This window comes from Oncorhynchus gorbuscha, linkage group LG16, assembly GCF_021184085.1.
Source record: "Oncorhynchus gorbuscha isolate QuinsamMale2020 ecotype Even-year linkage group LG16, OgorEven_v1.0, whole genome shotgun sequence".
Lineage (NCBI taxonomy): Eukaryota > Metazoa > Chordata > Actinopteri > Salmoniformes > Salmonidae > Oncorhynchus > Oncorhynchus gorbuscha.
The window spans coordinates 74,874,902-74,895,584 of NC_060188.1; the positions used below are offsets into that span (position 1 = coordinate 74,874,902).

The 20,683-nt window shown below is 41.4% G+C and overlaps 2 protein-coding genes across 4 annotated transcripts in view; both read right to left on the bottom strand.

Moving 5' to 3' along the window:
• Positions 1–7,115, bottom strand: part of LOC123999447 (bone morphogenetic protein 1-like) — a 48,198-nt gene extending 41,083 nt beyond the window's left edge. For 2 of the 3 annotated variants that reach the window (XM_046305259.1, XM_046305258.1), the window contains exon 1: positions 6,844–7,114. In XM_046305259.1, the coding sequence (XP_046161215.1) occupies positions 6,844–6,982 (139 nt within the window). In that variant the 5' untranslated portion in view covers positions 6,983–7,114. Of the gene's footprint in view, positions 1–6,843 lie in introns of all 3 variants that reach the window. The other variant, XM_046305260.1, reaches the window with a different exon arrangement.
• A 9,715-nt stretch (positions 7,116–16,830) lies between these two features.
• LOC123999825 (neuropeptide FF receptor 1-like) overlaps positions 16,831–20,683 on the bottom strand; it is a 12,007-nt gene continuing 8,154 nt past the window's right edge. The window contains exons 2-3 of the mRNA XM_046305841.1: positions 17,863–17,962; positions 16,831–17,662 (exon numbers count right to left, since the gene is read on the bottom strand). Of these exons, the coding sequence (XP_046161797.1) occupies positions 16,831–17,662; positions 17,863–17,962 (932 nt within the window). The remainder of the gene's footprint in view (positions 17,663–17,862; positions 17,963–20,683) is intronic.

The following is a 20,683-nucleotide window of genomic DNA, read 5'->3' on the forward strand; positions in this document are numbered from 1 at the left end:
AAGCTGTTTGTGTGTATGGAACATTACAGGGATTTTTCATTTCAGCTCATGAAACACTTTACATAATGTGTTTATATTTTTGTTCAGTGTACAGAAAGGGGTTGAAATAGACGTGCTTTCTGAAATGGACCCTTTTTCCCCATTACATACAGTAATCTAATCAACCCCACACAAACCTTATGGTCATGTTCCAATACCCATACTACCACATAGATCGGCATGATGGTGTGCAGCAGTGTGCAGATGTAGAGCTGAGAGGCCATACTCTTTGAATACCCAGACAGGCTGCTACTTGTCAGTTAGAGTAACCTGTCAAAGCATAACAATCGGAAGGCTTAATTAGCACAGTGAGTTGAGAGAAATTGATCAGAAAAACAGGTTCAATTCAACCTGCCATGACAAATCGAACCTTTAGAGCCACAAAGTATGAGATGCATGACATATAGATTGGCAAATTTCAGATATGATACTCAGAATTTATAATTAAGTAGTCAAAGCAATATGTTAAAGTAGATGCCTCTTGGGAATTTGCTGACTTCTGTCCAGAGGGAATGAGTCTACTAGTGGGATTGATCTACACTCTGCCTTTTTTCCCCTTTTCCCTTGTGGCTATCCTCATACTGTGACATGTTCAAATAAGGTCCATGGAAAATTAGCACTCCACAATACTAACCTAAATGACAGAGTGAAAAGAAGGAGGCCTGTACAGAATCAAAATATTCTAAAACATGCAACAAGGCACTTAAATTATACTGCCAAAAAATATGATAAAAAATTAACTTTTGTCTTGAATACAAAGCATTATGTTTGGCGGAAAAAAAGATCACTGAGTACCACTCTTCATATTTTCAAGCATGGTGGTGGCTGCATCATGTTATGGGTATGCTTGTCATGGGCAAGGACTAGAGAGATGTTTTATTAATAAAAAGAAACAAAATACAGCTACAGGCAAAATCCTAGAGTAAGACCTGGTTTAGTCTGCTTTCCAACAAAACTGTGAGGGAAAATGCACCTTTCAGCAGGACAATAACCTAAAATACAAGGCCAAATCTACACAGGAGTTGCTGGAAATGTAAAACGTGCAGTGTATTTGAGGTTTGAAAAGGTTTTTGAAGTTTGCGATTTCAATTTTTAAAGGGTTTGTAGAAGTGTATAAACCCCTACAAAAATGTCCAATAATTATAATCCACATAATAATTCACATTTCCTGTTGCTGCAGGATTATTTTCTTACTGTAACAATCTGGCTCAAATTAAGACCCTACATCTGTAAATGGGTGATGATGCACCACTTCATGGGGCAAGGGAAAGTAAATTATGGAGAAGGGAACCACCAAATCCTGGGTCTAAGTAACCCTAACTAAGTACTTTGGCAATAAGCCCTGGTTGTCCCTGCCTTTGAAGCGAAGTCATTCATGCAAAGAGTGACTGTAAATGACTGCAGACCTAGGCCTACAGTGCTCAGCACATGCCTTGCAGCCAGTGGGATTTCACCGGCTTCCAACCGAGGACTACTCTGTCATGGCCTCAATGACCTCGGGTCTCCAGGCAACGGAGAGACGGATAGAAGGAAGAGGACAGAGATGATATTAGGGGGGGAGAGGGAAGAAGGGAACAGGACAAAGGAGGAAATAAAGATTGGAGAGGGAAAAGTAAATATGGGGAAGGTTGGGAGGGTGGAGAAGATGAGAGTAACGTGATATAAAAGAGGTAGAGGAAAGGGAAGAAAAGAGGGGAGTAGAGATGTGGGGAACCAGATAGTTGAACACAATTGTAAACTGGGTCTCCAAGAAGAGGGAGCCTATTCAGTGCACCGTCAATGTATTATTAAATACAAATAAAAAGCATTGGAGTGGCTCACAATGGTGCTGTGACCCGAGTTTGATCTATTGATGTCTAGTCTGTTAGCTAATGGGGTCATTGTGAAGAGGAGGAAGAGGCCAAATGGCATTGAAGTATGATGGAGGGGGTTCAGTGAACCACGCTCACATGATGAGTAACCTTGTCTGAGTGTACATTTTCTGAGGAATTAATACAACCTCAGATGATCTGAGTTCAAACTAGGTTAGCGGTTACTGAGATTTACCTAAATGTACCACCTAAAACCACTCCCTTTTCCCAGGATAAATAACTGTGAGAAACCGATAAATTGTCATTAAATATTATAAATGATTTATATGAACATGACGTGAAATGGAACTTTTAAATTATATGCAATGTCTAAATCTGGATTCTCTACGGCCTTCTCTCTAGTCACTGCATGTTCAATGCTCAGGGTGTGGACCGACAGCCAATCTCAGTATGTATCAGTATCATCTCATCATGGTAACTTTTTGTTGTGACAGGTGGACCTACATTTGCTGCAGCATAGCCTATGCTACAGTAGTATAATGACCGAATGTGAGTCTAATTTACACATCTCTATCTGGCTTTCAGGGTCACCTAATTTTTTAAATGTTTATTGCAGCTGCAGAGAGTGCAAGAGCGAGCACACTCTTGCAGTCTCTGTCTCTCCATCAATTCCATTCAAATTGCTTCCAAAATAGATCATCCTGTTCAAGATTGATTTATAGCCCTATATATACAGTGGCAAGAAAAAGTATGTGACCCCTTTGGAAATACCTGGATTTCTGCATAAATTGGTCATAAGATTTGATCTGATCTTCATCTAAGTCACAACAATAGACAAACACAGTCTGCTTAAACTAATAACACACAAACAATTATATGTTTTCATGTCTTTATTGAACACACTGTGTAAATATTCACAGTGTAGGGTGAGAAAAGTATGTGAACTCTTGGATTTAATAACTGGTTGACCCTCCTTTGGCAGCAATAAATTCAACCAAACATTTTCTGTAGTTGCGGATCAGACCTGCACAACGGTCAGGAGGAATTTTGGACCATTCATTTTTACAAAACTGTTTCAGTTCAGCAATATTCTTAGGATGTCTGGAGTGAACCGCTCTACAGCATTTTAAATCCGGTTAAGGTCAGAACTCTGATTGGGCCACTCCGGAAATCGTACTTTCTTCTATTCAAGCCATTCTGTTGTTGATTTACTTTGTGTTTTGGGTCGTTGCCCTGTTGCATCACCCAACTTCTGTTGAGCTTCAATTGGTGGACAGATAGTCTTACATTATCCTGCAAAATGTCTTGATAAACTTGGGAATTCATTTTTCGTCGATGATAGCATGCTGTCCAGGCCCTGAGGCAGCAAAGCAGCCCCAAACCATGATGCTCTCTCCACCATACTTTACAGTTGGGACGAGATAGCCGGCTCATAGATTTTTCCTTGCCCCAGTTGGCTCGGCAGGCGCCCATCCCACGTCAGGCCTCAGCCGGATCGCCAGGTTTTTATGCCTCAGTCGGCTCATCAGGCTCCCACGTCCCAGCGGGCTCATCAAGCTGTCTCACCCCGACTGGCTGTTTCAGTGCCCATACCTCGGCCGGCCCGTCAGGCTCGAGTGGCGCCCGTCAGGCTCGGGTGGCGTCAGGCTCGGGTGGCGCCCCTAGTGGGGGTACTGTACTGTCACGCCTGCTTCCGCTCTCCCTCCTTGGTGCTCAAGGGTGCCAGGCTGCCCTGCTTAACGCACTTCTGCCACCATCATTACGTACACCTGCTCCCCTCGTCACACGCATCAGCGATCCATTACACTTACCTGGACTCACTCACCTGTGTTTATTTCCTCCCCTATATCTGTCTGTTCCTGAGGTTGTCCCCCGCTTCAGCATTATTGTCGTCATGTTGTTTTGTTCCCCCTGTTCTGACGCTGTTCCTGTCCTGTTCCTTGTCTGTGCTTGATTAAATGTTCACTCTCCGTTCCTGCTTCTCATCATCAGCATCGGTTCTTACAGAACGAGGTAGGCAGGCTAATAGCATTAGGGGAAATATTCTTAAAAATGATAACCAAATTCACTATATTTTGTAGGACACATGGTGCTGCACCAGAATGTTCTCTCTGCTTTATCATGGTTTGAACAAGGTGCCTAATTCCAGCCCATATAATACAGTATAATACAATACAGTACAGTAGTACAGTTCACACTCAAAAAGATTAGTCTACTGGAGCTTGTTTAATTTATTTACCCAAGAAAGCACATCATTGTATTTTATTTTCGTGCTTGAATTTTTGATTAAAACTCTATTCAAATCCAGACACAGGGTTATTTATATCCTTTAAATGCTTTTGAATGACACTTCCGGTTTTGGCGGGAAATACCGTGTTAGTGATTCATTTTCGGGATGGAACATTTGTAAAATACCGGGAAAATATTCAACCTTAGTTCAAACCCAGGTGGTCACAGATACATATAGCATTGTGGATAACAGTCTTTTGGCTGAGCAGACCCTTTTACAAAATGAAGTACCTTGTTACATACCCTAGAGTCCTGTGTGTTGGATTCAATTAAATGGACATTTCACCTTAGCTCTATATTAAAAACATCAAGACTTTGTCATAAACATTTTAAAAAGTGCTCAACACAAGCTAGAACGAGCACATTTTAATTTCACCGGTAGGATCAGGAAGTTTCGACTTCCTATGTATTAGTCTGCTTATAGTGTACCACAAGTTCCTGCATTCGTAGCAAATGCACGATGCATGACAGGGCCAGAGCAGGAAGCACCAGCCCACGCTGAGCTGTAGGCTTTCAGAGGCTGAGAGAAAATGTGGCACCTTGTACATCTAACAATAAATATGCCGATAGGAACATCGCTGGAAATGTCCAATGGCTCTATAGAACAAGGACAACCATATAATAGGCCCTCTCCTATTCTCGCTATACACCAAGTCACTTGGCTCTGTCATAACCTCACATGGTCTCTCCTATCATTGCTATGCAGACGACACACAATTAATCTTCTCCTTTCCCCCTTCTGATGACCAGGTGGGGAATCACATCTCTGCATGTCTGGCAGACATATCAGTGTGGATGACGGATCACCACCTCAAGCTGAACCTCGGCAAGACGGAGCTGCTCTTCCTCCCGGGGAAGGACTGCCCGTTCCATGATCTCGCCATCACGGTTGACAACTCCATTGTGTCCTCCTCCCAGAGCGCTAAGAACCTTGGCGTGATCCTGGACAACACCCTGTCGTTCTCAACTAACATCAAGGCGGTGGCCCGTTCCTGTAGGTTCATGCTCTACAACATCCGCAGAGTACGACCCTGCCTCACACAGGAAGCGGCGCAGGTCCTAATCCAGGCACTTGTCATCTCCCGTCTGGATTACTGCAACTCGCTGTTGGCTGGGCTCCCTGCCTGTGCCATTAAACCCCTACAACTCATCCAGAACGCCGCAGCCCGTCTGGTGTTCAACCTTCCCAAGTTCTCTCACGTCACCCCGCTCCTCCGCTCTCTCCACTGGCTTCCAGTTGAAGCTCGCATCCGCTACAAGACCATGGTGCTTGCCTACGGAGCTGTGAGGGGAACGGCACCTCAGTACCTCCAGGCTCTGATCAGGCCCTACACCCAAACAAGGGCACTGCGTTCATCCACCTCTGGCCTGCTCGCCTCCCTACCACTGAGGAAGTACAGCTCCCGCTCAGCCCAGTCAAAACTGTTCGCTGCTCTGGCCCCCAATGGTGGAACAAACTCCCTCACGACGCAAGGACAGCGGAGTCAATCACCACCTTCCGGAGACACCTGAAACCCCACCTCTTTAAGGAATACCTAGGATAGGATAAGTAATCCCTCTCATCCCCCCTTTAAGATTTAGATGCACTATTGTAAAGTGACTGTTCCACTGGATGTCATAAGGTGAATGCACCAATTTGTAAGTCGCTCTGGATAAGAGCGTCTGCTAAATGACTTAAATGTAAATGTAATGTAAATGTAATATAAAGTATACACAAACACAAATGTATAGAACGATAATCATAACATAGAGACTTTGTGAAATGCCACAAAGCGGGACTACGTTAATGTTCAGATCTCATCCACATCGGGTGTATAATTCGGTGCGCAAAACCCAGACATGACTTCTCGGTGGTCAATATGTGTGAAACAGATCTCACTGACCTAGAGGTGCCTTGGACACAATCAAAACGAACCCAGAGTCATAGGTGAAATATCCCTTTAAGGCTTTGTCCCTTGTTTTGACTCTATCATCTCTTGCACCCAGTTCTTTAAAACTGTTTCATAGCTATTCCAGGCTCGCTTAAGTACAATGTTATGTCTTATATATATATATATATATATATATACATACACACACAGGTTTTAGGACCACATTTTGTGCCCAATGTTATTTAGCACACCTAGATTCATCAAGAGGCCATATCCTCTGTTTTGAATCTTTTTCATCATGCCCCCTCTTGACATGTTCCATGGCCATTCTATTCAAGTCTTCCATAGCTCTATTCCAGCCTCCTACATACACTACAGAAGGTAAAACAGGATAAATGATCTTCACATAACAGAGAACATTGAATTGTATTGAAGCAAGCTCAAAGTGATGCTTGATTGATTAATGGACAAAGGCTTTTCAGCCCAGTCTGGATTTGACAGCTGTCTGTGTGTTCCATACAATACCCCTAACACACCACTGTGGAACAATGCCCGGCGCACCATGCACGATATGGTTGGCCTTGGCCTCGAGTTTATTATCATTTCTACCATAATTGATTTCGGTAACTTTACACGCTGTTGCTATACTACGTAAGTGATATGCTTCACCTTCGAGCGGCGCGCTTGTGAAAACAAGTTCAACTCATTGCCTGTCCCTTTAAATCAACCATCACTTCGGTCTTGCCCAGTGTGCAGTCTTATCTATAAAGGGAATCCAGATAAAGCAAACTATAATTAAATATCCCATATAATATGAAACATAGTAACATTACCAGCTTTGCAGGGATCTTTGTAGTCGATTACTTCTGGGGCGCTTAGGTCAATGAAGTTACTTGTTTCCACATCCAAATCAACCGTAAGTAAAACGCGGAGACCTGATAGCAGTAACAAATAGCTCGGCATAAAAGTCATATTTTGAAGTTAATAAAAGCAGAGTTTTGGAAAATTAAAAGGAAAGAAAAGAAAGGAAAAGCGGGTAGACAGAGAGGATTTGGGGAAACGCAATCTTTCTTTTTTTTGAGGGCGGGTTTATACACACGGTGCTGCCTCTCCACAATGTCTTTATTCTAGATCAGTGATTCGCTAACATACCCGGGCGCCAGGCCAACATCCCATAGAAAAGCTTACAAACTTAGCACACTGGAGGTCGTGACACAAAGCTGCACCCTGGTCACCAACACAGGCCAATTCAGTTTTTTTTTAATCAACACAATTTTCTAGTGCAATCTTGTTGTAAACTAGACTTGTAAAATGCCTATTTTTTATGTATGAACCCATACAGGATGTTATTTTCTTCATAGGGGTTTATAGCCTAGGGGCCGGATGTATGGGGTTAGGATTTAGATGGGGTGTTAGGGATAAATTGGAGTTTAGGGTTTAAAAACTATCCAATGCTCTGGGTGAACTGAATAAATAAACTGACCCATTTCACTAACATTTCCAGCTGAATGGTTGGTTGGTTTATCCCAGTTAGCCTAGACCTGGGTGACAGCGGGCCCTATATTACTTTCATTAAATGTCTATAGCCTGAGCCCTTGTTGATTAAATGTGTGTTCAACATATTGGGCATTGTGATCTCCTCAACCCCAGAGTTAATAGGACAACACCTTACAGCATCATATACAATACTGTTGAAAAGTTTGGGAACACCTAGAAATGTCCTTGTTTTCCATGAAAACATACATGAATTGAGTTGCGAAATGAATAGGAAATATAGTCAAGATGTTGGCAAGGTTATAAATAAGGATTTTTTATTTTAATAATCAGTTTGTCCTTCAAACTTCGCTTTGTCAAATAATCTTCCATTTGCAGCAATTACAGCCTTGCAGACCTTTGGCATTCTAGTTGTCAATTTCTTGAGGTAATCTGAAGAGATTTCACCCCATGCTTCCTGAAGTACCTCACACAAATGCGGTCAAGCTGCTCCCACAACAGCTCAATAGGGTTGAAATCTGGTGACTGTGCTGGCCACTCCGTTATAGACAGAATACCAGCTGACTGCTTCTTCCCTAAATAGTTATTGCATAGTTTGGAGCTGTGCTTTAGGTCATTGTCCTGTTGTAGGAGGAAATTAGCTCCAATTAAGCACCGTCCACAGGGTATGGTATGGCGTTGCAAAATGGAGTGATATCCTCCATTCTTCGAGATCCTTTTTACCCTGTACTCCCACTTTTCCACCACCAAAGCACCCCATCACATTGCCTCCACCATGCTTGACAGATGGCGTCAAGCACTCCTCCAGCATCTTTTCATTTATTCTAATTTTCTAATGATCAATTAGCATTTTTTTTAATGATAAACTTGGATTAGTTAACAAAACGTGGAACACAAGAGTTATGGTTGCTGATAATGGGCCTCTGTATGCCTATGTAGATATTCCATAAAAATCAGCCGTTTCCAGCTACAATAGTCATTTACAACATTAACAATGTCTACACTATATTTCTGATCAATTTGATGTTATTTTAAAGGACAAAAAAACGTGCTTTTCTTTCAGAAACAAGGACAATTCTAAGTGACCCCAAACTTTTGAACAGCAGTGTACCTATTTCCTTCCTCAATCCAAGAAAGATATCATTCTTGTTAATATTATACATCATTGTCATAGTGGTCATAAAGAGGAGACCAAGGCGCGGTGTGATGAGAAAACATAACTCTTTAATAAAGAGAGAACACTGAACAGAACTAAACAAAATGTGAAGCAATATGGCTAGTGCAGAACAGGCAACTAAACATATAATAACAACCCACAAAATAACCAAGGAATGTGGCTACCTAAATATGGTTCCCAATCAGAGACAACGAATAAACAGCTGCCTCTGATTGAGAACCAATCTAGGCAACCAAAGACATATAAACACCTAGACTAGCAAAACCCCTAGACATACAAAAACTAAACAAATCACCCTTGTCACAACCTGACCTAAACAAATAATAAAGAAAACAAAGATAACTAAGGTCAGGGCGTGACAGTCATTAAAAACCTTTGTCGACATTTTAACGATTCATGACGCTGACATGACATGTATTATATTAACAGCATGGATGATCTCTTTATTGCAATGTCCAAATACTATTTCAGCCACAGTAGAGGTGTGGGACCTTAATTTGACCAGTTTTGTTGCAGGAATAAAATAATCCTGCTACAGGAGGATTTTATATTCTTCAAATAAGTGATAGTTTCTAACAGGAAATTAGTTTTGATAGGATACAGGAGGCAATCATTTAGATGTTGCCTACAGCTGCATTTCGGGCGATAAGGCCTGGCTTGCAGTCGGCGTTCCAATTCGTTCCAAATGGGTTGAGGTGAGGGCTCTGTGCAGTCCAATCAAGTTCTTCCACACCGATCTCGACAAACCATTTCTGTATGGACCTAGTTCTGTGCATGGGGGCATTGTCATGCTGAAACAGGAAAGGACGTTCCCCAAACTGTTTCTACAAATTTGGAAGCATAGAATTGTATAGAATGTAATTGTTTGCTGTAGCATTAAGATTTCCCTTCACTGGAAGTAAGGAGCCTAGCCTGAACCATGAAAAACAGCCCCAAACTATTATTCCTCCTCCACCAAACTTTACAGTTGGCACTATGCATTCGGGCAGGCAGCGCTTCTCCTGGCATCCGCCAAACCTTGAATTGTCCATCAGACTGTCAGATAATGAAGAGAACACATTTCCACTGCTCCAGAGTCCAATGTTGGCGAGCTTTACACCACTCCAGCTGATTCTTGGCAATACGCATGGTGATCTTAGGATTGTGTGCGGCTGCTCGGCCATGGAAACCCATTTAATTTTTTTGTGCTGACATTGCTTCCAGAGGCAGTTTCGAACATGGTTGTGAGTGTTGCAACCGAGGAGAGATGATTTTTACTTGCTACATGCCTCAGCACTCGACGGTACCATTCTGTGCGCTTGTGTGGCCTCCCACTTAGCAACTGAGCCGTTGTTGCTCCTAGACATTTCCACTTCACAATAACAGCACTTATAGTTGACCGAGCTAGCGCTAGCAGGGCAGAAATTTGACAAACTGACTTGTTGAAATGGTGGCATCCTATGGCGGTGCCACGTTTAAAGTCACTGAGCTTTTCAGTAAGGCCATTCTACTGCCACTGTTTGTCTATGGAGATTGCATGGCTGTGTGCTCGATTTTATACACCTGTCAGAAACGGGTGTGGCTGAAATAGCCGAATACACTAATTTGAAGGGGTGTCCACGTACTGTTTGGCCACATACTGTCACTTTAGTGTTAGTTTCCTTCAATTCATTGCCTAAATTTTGGATAATTCCATTCCATTTACCTTTCTTTCAGGTCATGTCTGTCACGACTTCCGCCGAAGTCGGTCCCTCTCCTTGTTCGGGCGATATTCGGCAGTCGACGTCACCAGCTTTCTAGCCACCGCCGATCCACTTTTCATTTTCCATTTGTTCTGTCTTTGTCTTATCACACCTAGGTTCACTCAACCAATTACTTGTTTATTATTTAACCCTCTGTTCCCCATGTTGTGTTTGTGAGTGAATGTTTATTGTATTTGGTCCGTGTTTGTGGGCTATCATTGTTACTTTGTATATTTTGAATTTTTGAGTAAAGTACTTTAAGTACTCATATCTGCTGTCCTGCGCCTGACTCCTTACACCAGCTACACATAGGACCGCTACAATGTCTTTGTGGTGGTTTCTGTGGGCTGCTAGCAATAGTGGATGATATTTGGCTAATATTGTATAATAATTTAGGATATGTAGCCTTTTCGAATCAATTTGGAACGCAGTCTCCACATAGCTGTTTAAACCTGGAGCCTGGTCTGGAGCATGGCGCACGGTTCACACAACTGGACAGCTGTCATTATCGTTCCATGATTAGTGAGGATTATGGCAGATTTATCTCGTTTTAAAGGTATGGCTTTACATAAATGTACTGAAAACCATATTAAATGAATACTCCACAATAAATTGTGTTGGCCATCAAGTGGGAGGGTTTTCAGCAGTTTAATTAAATGTATTCAATGTGTGCAATGGAGCCACAACTGCAAAGCCAGTTACAAATACTAACAACTGCTTAAATCAAAACACAGAAAAAAGGCATAGATTTTAATCAACCCCTAAGTGAAGTGCAAAGAAACTAAAAGCCGTTTTACATAAATCTGTACAGACCGAATGCACTTTAAGTGTTAGCCATCCCTGTGAGTGGTTATGGTATCTCGTACTTCTAACTGCACCCAAAGAAGAAATATTCAATGACTGATGTCTCAGCATGTGTATTCCTGTCTTCCAGAAATACCCATGTTTAAATGTCATTTCACAGGCCCAGAGGACCCATACACCCAAATGCATTTGCATATAATGGCTTCAGGGCTGTTTGATGTGTATATGCACACGTGCATGTGCTTGTATTGATATTGGTGGTGACGGGATTGTATCTTATCAGCCTAAAATTAATCAACAAAAGATTACTTCAAAGGGGAACCTCTAACAAGGAATAGATTATGATATCAATGCAAAACGAGTCTGTTGGAATCTGATGGGGGGGGGGGGAATCAGACCCGAGTTACCCACGTGTAAATTTGACTTTATTCTGACCTTGAATATAAGCATGAGGTAAAGCATGTGCCAGCCAGCTATTTGTTTGGGGTGGAGATCATAGAAATGGAGGTGTGGCAGAGGTGTATTTACAGAAACGCCTTATTCCGACCTTGACTTAATGCACTCGTAATTCCATTAACTTTACATGCGAGGAAACTGAATATGGTGGAGCAACCCATTGGTTCCGAGTAGAAAAACACCAATCTCTATGCACTAATTTATAAATTGATTAGCGGTATCGTTAAGACCAGGGTTGGGTAGGTTACTTACTAAATGTAATCAGTTACCAGTCCAAAATAGTAACGTAACTTTGGGATTAACCAAACTCTAATGTAATCAGATTACTTCTAATTACATGTTTTATTAGTTCCCCTTAGACATTGGAAGACCGAAAGGAGCCATCAAAAACATTATCATAGTGGTCCCAGATTCACTCAGGTGGAAAAAACATAAGTTGTGGCTTTCTTCAAATGTAATTGAGAAGACATTTAAAAGTAATCCAAGTAGTTAACTAGTTTTTCTAATGAAATCCAATTACAACTATGCTAGTAACATAACTGATTAGTTACCTTTTTTTGTAATCAGATTAAATCTTTCAGCAAACTGAAAAGCATGTCAATATGACAGCTATTTCAGCCCTGTAAAATAGCTCAAAGAAACTGGGTAGGATGGGTGGGAGGTAACGCAGTAGGTAGGTCTGGACGAACACAAAGCGAGGGTAGGATGGGTGGGAGGTAACGCAGTAGGTAGGTCTGAACGAACACAAAGAGAGGGTAGGATGGGTGGGAGGTAACGCAGTAGGTAGGTCTGAACGAACACAAAGAGAGGGTAGGATGGGTGGGAGGTAACGCAGTAGGTAGGTCTGAACGAACACAAAGAGAGGGTAGGATGGGTGGGAGGTAACGCAGTAGGTAGGTCTGAACGAACACAAAGAGAGGGTAGCCAATGGATCTTTTATTGAATAGATTTGTATCATTGGTCTTTGTAGGCTTCAGACGGTGTTACAGTTAACAGATGTGATAGATGGTGATGTAGGTAAGGGATGAAGATTTTTTCACTAGGGTGAATAGAAACAAGACATTGTTTTTACATTATGCCATTAACTTGGGCAATAAAGAGCAAAGACTTATACTCATGTCACCAAACTGAAAGGCTCAAAGATACAACAAGCACAAACGAATTAGCACCCATGCTGTAGGGAGAAATATAATATGTATTAACAGAAACCTAACAAAATAAATAACTCCAACTTGGCCGCCACACACCACATTCGTATGATACTCACTGTCAATGACCGCATCTGTCACATGCTAGTTTGGTTGAAAGGGGGCTAATAACTGCAGGTGGGAGGCATTTAAAGGGGTAGGCCCACCTCTTTCAGGTGCACGTGATTGTTCTTAATGAGCTTTGATGGAGGTGTGTGGCGACAAATGAGGGGAGGGCTCACCTCCAGGCAGCAAGGGAGTAGGAGGGGTGTTATACAGGACCCTTTTCCACCGTGAAGTATAAATAGCTGTCGTTTTTCCACAATTTTATTATATGCCTATGGCTTCATCATTTGCAGGGGTGAAATTTGGAAACACAAGCCGAGGCTATATGGAAATCGATGCGTACTGACAGTAGCGCCGAACATATCGAGTTGATTTATGCACTCTAGAATGTTTTAATTATGTGCCTAGACTATTATATATGTTTTTACCGTTTCTATTATATAAAATATTAGCCGCTATCAGAAGCCACCGTCAATAATACCCACATACAGTGCCTTCAGAAAGTGTTCATACCCTTTGACTTAAAAAAAAGGGAAAACAAGTTGGCAAATTTATTGAGAATGAAATACAGAAATATCTCATTTACATAAGTATTCACACCCCTGAGTCCATACTTCGTAGTTTTGGGTATTTCTGTATCAGCTTTGCACATCTAGGTTTGGGGATTTTCTCCCATTCTTTTTTTGCAGATTTTCTCAACCTCTGTTACGTTAGATGGGGAGAGGCGGTGAACAGCAGTCTTTAAGTCATTCCACAGATTTTCAATGGGATTCAAGTCTGGGCTTTGGCTGGGTCGCTCAAGGACTTTCACATTCTTGTTCTGAAGCCATTCCAGCGTTGCTTTGGTTGTATGCTTGGGGTTATTGTCCTGTTGTAACGTAAATCTTCGCCCCCAGTCAAAGGTAATTTGCTCTCTGAAGCAGGTTTTCATCAAGGATTTGCCTGTATTTGGCTCCATTCATTGTTCCCTCTATCCTTACCAGTCTCCTTACCACTGAAAAGCATCCCCATAGCATGATGCTGCCATCACATGCTTCACGGTAGGGATAGTGTTAGACAGGTGCTTTGCATTCAAGCGAAATAGTACCAATTTTTTTCTCATACCTTAAGCTCTCAGGTGTGCTACCATGTGCCTTTTTCTCAGGAGTGTCTTCCGTCTGACCACTCCCCCATAAAGCCCAGATTGTTGAAGTGCTTTAGAGACTGTTGTCCTTCTTGAATGTTCTCCCATCTCAGACAAGGAACTCTGTAGTTCTGTCAGAGTGGTCATTGGGTTCTTGGTCACCTCCCTGACCAAGGTCCTTCTTAACCGGTTGCTCAGTTTCGTCGGACGGCCAGATCTAGGCAGAGTCTGGATAGCTCCATATTTTTTGACAGCTTTGCACACTCTTTGCATTCTCTCAACCAGCTTCACCTGGAATGCTTTTCCAACTGTCTTGAAGGAGTTCCCACATATGCTGAGCACTTGTTGGCTATTTTTCCTTCATTCTGCAGTCTAACTCATCCCAAACCATCTAATGTGGCGGCAGGTAGCCTAGTGGTTAGAGCGTTGGACTTGTAACCGAAAGGTTGCAAGATCGAATCCCCAAGCTGACAAGGTAAAAATCTGTTGTTCTGCCCCTGAACAAGGCAGTTAACCCACTGTTCCTAGGCCATCACTAAAAATCAGAATTTGTTCTTAACTGACTTATAATATATATATATATAAATAAAGATTGGGTTGAGGTCGAGTGATTGTGCAGATCAGGTCATCTGATGCAGCACTCCATCCACTCTCATTCTTGGACAAATAGCCCTTCCACAGCCAAGAAGTGTGTTGGGTAGGGTCCTGTTGAAAACAAATGATAGTCCCAATAAGCGCAAACCAGATGGGATGGCGTATTTCTGCAGAATGCTGTTGTAGCCATGAGGGTTAAGTGTGCTTTGAATTATAAATTAATCACAGACAGTGCTTGACCCAAGCACGTCTCTTCTTATTATTTGTGTCCTTTAGTAGTGGTTACTTTGCAGCAATTTGACCATGAAGGCCTGATTCACACAGTCTTCTCTGAACAGTTGATGTTGAGATGTGTCTGTTACTTGAACTGTGTGAAGCATTTAATTTGGCGCTGCAATTTCTGAGGCTGGTATCTGTAATGAACTCTCCATCAGAGGTAACTCTGGGTCTTCCTTTCCTGTGTCGGTCCTCATGAGAGCCAGTTTCATCATAGCGCTTGATGGTTTTTGCGACTGCACATCTACACACTTTCAAAGTTCTTGAAATTTTCCGGATTGACTAACCTTCATGTCTTAGAGTAATGATTAACTGTTGTTTCTCTTTGCTTATTTGAGCTGTTCTTGTGATAATATGGACTTGGTCTTTTACCACATAGGGCTATCTTCTGTATACCAACCCTACCTTGTCACAACACAACTGATTGGCTCAAACACATTAAGAAATAAAGAAATTCTACAAATGAACTTTTAACAAGTCACACCTGTTAATTGAAATGCATTCCAGGTGACTACCTCATGAAGCTGGTTGAGAGAATGCCAAGAGTGTGCAAAGCTGTCATCAAGTCAAGGGTGGCTACTTTAAAGTACATATATTCCATATGTTTTATTTAATAGTTTTGATGTCTTCGCTATTATTCTACAATGTAGAAAATAGTCCAAATAAAGAAAATCCATGGAATGAGTTGGTGTGTCAAAACTTTTGACCGGTACTGTATGTAAATAAGATATGTGTTTCATTTTCAATAAATTAGCAAAAATGTCTAAAAACATCTTTTCACTTTGTCATTATGTGGGATTGTTTTTAAAACAATATATTTAATTCAGGCTGTAACACAAAATGTGGAATATGTCAAGTGGTATGAATACTTTCTGAAGGCCCTGTACATAATAACTGTCACTTTAGTGCAGGGACTGTTCATTTCCTTAAATTTGTAGTCTACATTTTGCATTATTCCATTACATCGTCTAGGCCTCCCTTTCTTTCCTCTGTCACGTCCATGTGGATGTTTTCGGAGGGTCGCTATTAATAGTGGACATACAGTATTAGCGTATTACAAGTTGTGCAATCATTTGGGACACGTAGCCTTTTTAAAATCATTATGGGAAGCAGACCATACATAGCAGTTTAAACCTGGAGCCTGGCGCACCGTTCATGGCGACTGGACCGGTGTCATCACAGTCCGTGGGTTTATTGGACTACTGTTCAACTTCTATTGTACATCTTTCTCACCTTCCAATATCTAATGGGTTGATCTATTGAATATGGCAACTTTCAGGATAAATCAAACCACTGTAATTTTGATTCACCAATATATTTTGTGTATGAAGGCTCTCCAACCCTGTTTATGTATGATTTATAAATACTTTCCTAAGCCTAAATAATCTATAAAATCAGAGTATTTTAAAATCTACCAATTGGTGATGAATATGTGTGTATTTCCATGGCTTGCTTCGATTGATCCCTATTCTGAACCCATTCTCTTGATACATATTGTAGTGAGTTTGTTGAGAACATTTTAATTAAAGGTACACTGTATTCAAAGGGATGGCTTTAGATAAATGTACTGAAAACCCTATTGAATGAAATCTGTTGGCCAGCAAATGGGAATGTTTTCAGTGGTTGAATTACATTTATTCAGTGTGCGCAAGGGAACCATACCTACAACATGGGTGGGTAACGTTGGTTATCATTTTGCAAGCAGAACAGCATGGTTAATAGTTAATAGAAGCTTCATTTCCAAAAATTCCTAGCAGTCAAAACGATTCGTTTTTGAGACAGGGGTGTGTCAACAAAGCTATGTTGTATTCATTAGGTATCTCATAGCTAATTTGTAAAGATGCATTACAAGCTCAATTATTGCAATAACCATGGCTATTTGCACAACAATGAATCTATAATCGTCACAGCCCTAAATAGAATCACTCCACCCAGGCTCCAATCACCCTGTTGAGTCCAACATTCCTGTTAATATCATCCAGGAGGATTCCATTGGTTCCATGTGGGATAATCTTAGGAGTGCCCTTAGAGCAGTGGCCTTTCCTCCCACCAGAGGACTCAGGGTTCTCGTTAAATACTCTGTTAGGGGGCGGGAAGTTGAAGCGTGTATTAACCACCCCTGTTGTTGTTTTTTGTGAACAGGCCCTGCAGACCACTGCAGCCTGGAACCCCCTGCGGAAGTTTTCATTGAAGAAGCCATAGATGATGGGGTTAATCCCACTGTTAAAGAAGGCCAGCCAGTGTGCCACAGGGAACAGGTAGCTGCTGAGGAAGTCAATCTGCTGCGTGTCCAGATCCCTGTAGTCAGTTAGCAGCATCAGCGTCCACAGAGGCAGCCATGACACCATGAAGAGCACTGCCACCATGATCAGCATGTTGATCACTTTAACCCTGCGTTGGGAATGGGCCCTCCGAACCTCTGCCAGCCTCACCTGCCTCAGGTTGACAGAGAGCTTGGCAACGATGCAGCCATACATGATGCTGATAACACCCAGGGGGGCCAGGTACACGTGCACGAAGATGACCATGGTGTAGACACGACGCATCTCAGGCTGGGGCCATTTCTCAAAGCAGACGAAGACAGGGTATGTCTGGTTGTCCAGGACCAGGTAGGTGTCTTCCAGGTGAATGATGGTCAGGGTAGCAGCCGAGGGGCAGATAATAGCAAACGCCAGCACCCAGATGAAGAGGATGGTGACGAGAGCAGTCACAGGCCTCATTCGGTGTCTAAAGGGGTACACAATACCTGTGAACCTGAGAGAAGGGGGAGGTAGGGAGGGAAAAAAACAGACAGAGGGAGAGAGAGAGAGCAAGAGAGAGAGGAAGGGGGTAGGGAGGAAGAGAGACTGAATGCCACAGAGAGAAATGTTTGGCTTGACAATTACAGCAATGGAGTTGACAAGAGCACAAACAAATCTGTGACAGGATAGTGCAGTGGTGTGGTGGTGGATTACCTGTCAACAGCTATGGCCACCAGTGTGAAGACTGATGCTGACACTGACATCCCCTGGACCAGGTTGCTCATGGTGCATGTAATCTGGCCAAACGGCCATCCTGGAAAGAAAGACTGCATTACACACAAGCGGTAGCCTGGTTGCTACACCAAATATTTTAATCTTAACGAATCTTAATGTGTTTCGATTGAGAATGGATTTTAATACTGTAGATATGTGGATATACATTGCGTTAAGGGAGCAAATGGCCCTGAAAGGGATGGAAAATGCATACATTTAATAGATACAGTGTAAGTCGCTTTGGATAAAAGCGTCTGCTAAATGGCATATATTATTATTATTATTATTAAGTTGGAAGTTTACATACACCTAAGCCAAATGCATCTAAACTCAGTTTTCACAATTCCTGACATTTAATCCTAGTAAGAATTCCCTGTCTAAGGTCAGTTAGGATCACCCCTTTATTTTAAGAATGTGAAATGTCAGAATAATAGATTTATTTGAGCTTTTTTTTTCACATTCCCAGTGGGTCATGGTTGGGATGGTGTTCTTCGGCTTGCAAGCCTCCCCCTTTTCCTCCAAACATAACAATGGTCATTATGGCCAAAAAGTTATATTTTTGTTTCATCAGACGAGAGGACATTTTTCCAAAAAGGTACGATCTTTGTCCCCATGTGCAGTTGCAAAACGTAGTCTGCCTTTTCTTATGCCGGATTTGGAGCAGTGGCTTCTTCTTTGCTGTGCGGCCTTTCAGGTTATGCCGATATAGGACTCATTTTTACTGTGGATATAGATACTTTTGCACCTGTTTTCTCCAGCATCTTCACTTTGCTGTTGTTCTGAGATTGAGTTGTGCTTTTCACACCAAAGTACATTCGTTTCTAGGAGACAGAACGCATCTCCTTCCCAAGTGGTATGACGGCTGTGTGGTCCCATGGTGTTTATACTTGCGTACTATTGTTTGTACAGATGAAAGTGGTACCTTCAGGCGTTTGGAAATTGCTCATTGCTCCCAAGGATGAACCAGACTACAGTTTTTTTTCTGAGGTCTTGGATGAGTTCTTTTGATTTTCCCATGATGTCAAGCAAAGTGGCTCTGAGTTTGACGGTAGGCCTTGAAACACCTCCAATTGACTCAAATGATGTCAATTAGCCCATCAGAAGCTTCTAAAGCCACGAATTTTCCAAGCTGTTTAAAGCCACAGTCAACTTAGTGTATGTAAATTTCTGACCCACTGAAATTGTGATACAGTGAATAATAAGTGAAATAATCTGTCTGTAAACAATTGTTGGAAATATTACTTGTGTCATGCACAAAGTAGAGGTCCTAACCGACTTGCCACAACTATAGTTTGTTAACAAGAAATGTGTGGAGTGGTTGAAAAACGAGTTTTAACGACTCCAACCTAAGTGTATGTAAACTTCCGACTTCAACTGTACCCACCGGGCACAAGCTGGTTGAATCAACATTGTTTGAATGTCATTTTTCAATGTATTGTGACATGGAATCTACATGGAAAGTACATTGGATTCGAAAAAAGTCCAAACTTTTGCTTTGAGGGTGAAATTTCAACCACAGGATTATGTCATCATAGTAACCAATATTCAACATAGACAAACCGTGTATAAAATATGTATAATTGGTACCTTTGAAACAACGTCTGATCTTCAATGTTACATCCACTACCTATTAATGCAGAGTTGATCTACAACTATTAATTTGTTATCCCATCCAGGGTTTTAACCATGCCCAACCCTGCTTATCTTTTATTTTGTCACTGACTAGTACCGATATATCACTAAATATATTCACTGTTGCTATCAAAGTCATTCCAAAGGGTAGGTTTGACAGAGCAAATGAAATGTAACTATATATTCATAAGTCATATATCATCAATTGTACTATTTTGGCCTATTAAACATTTGCAAAGTCATAAACAGCTATTGTCTCAATTCAACCCAGGGTTCAACTAAAAATATGCAAAACATAGTTCATAAATTGGTGTGATTGGTCAAAAGACCAATTATTGGAAAATATCAGAATTGGGCTGCCTGTGTAAACGCAGCCTTATAGGCCTATGGTTTCAAGCTTTGGTTGATTTAAAATGTAATCTTCAAATTCATCATTAATATTTGATTTTAATTCATTTATTACAATCTTCATTACCCAATGCCAATGGCAACAGCTAGTCTTACTGGGGTCCAACACATAACGCAAAGACATTACAGACAAAAAACTTTACAATTGACATACATTTAAAAACATTAACATGTAGTGTGTGTGTGTGCATCTATCAGTTATAATAATAATAATAATAATATATGCCATTTAGCAGACGCTTTTATCCAAAGCGACTTACAGTCATGTGTGCATACATTCTACGTATGGGTGGTCCCGGGGATCGAACCCACTACCCTGGCGTTACAAGCGCCATGCTCTACCAACTGAGCTACAGAAGGACCATACACATACATGTCAGTACATAAACACAACACTTGGAATATGTTGGATTCACGTCTCCATTTCAACCTAAAAAAAGTCAAAGTCTATTTAAAGTGCATTTAAAGTTAGCATAGATTTGATTTATTCCTATCCCTTAACTTTGATTTTGGTTGATATGGAGACGTGAATCCAACATTTAATATTATTAATATATCAACAATTCATATTTGTAGACAAACTGGATTTTGTATTGTGTTTGGTTGTCAACGCAAACAAATATCAATATTTGAATGAGATCTTCTGCTTGGATAGATCCATTGGTGCCACTGATTTAGTCTGGTTTTTCTATAAATGAATACTAGACTATATGTTGGATTC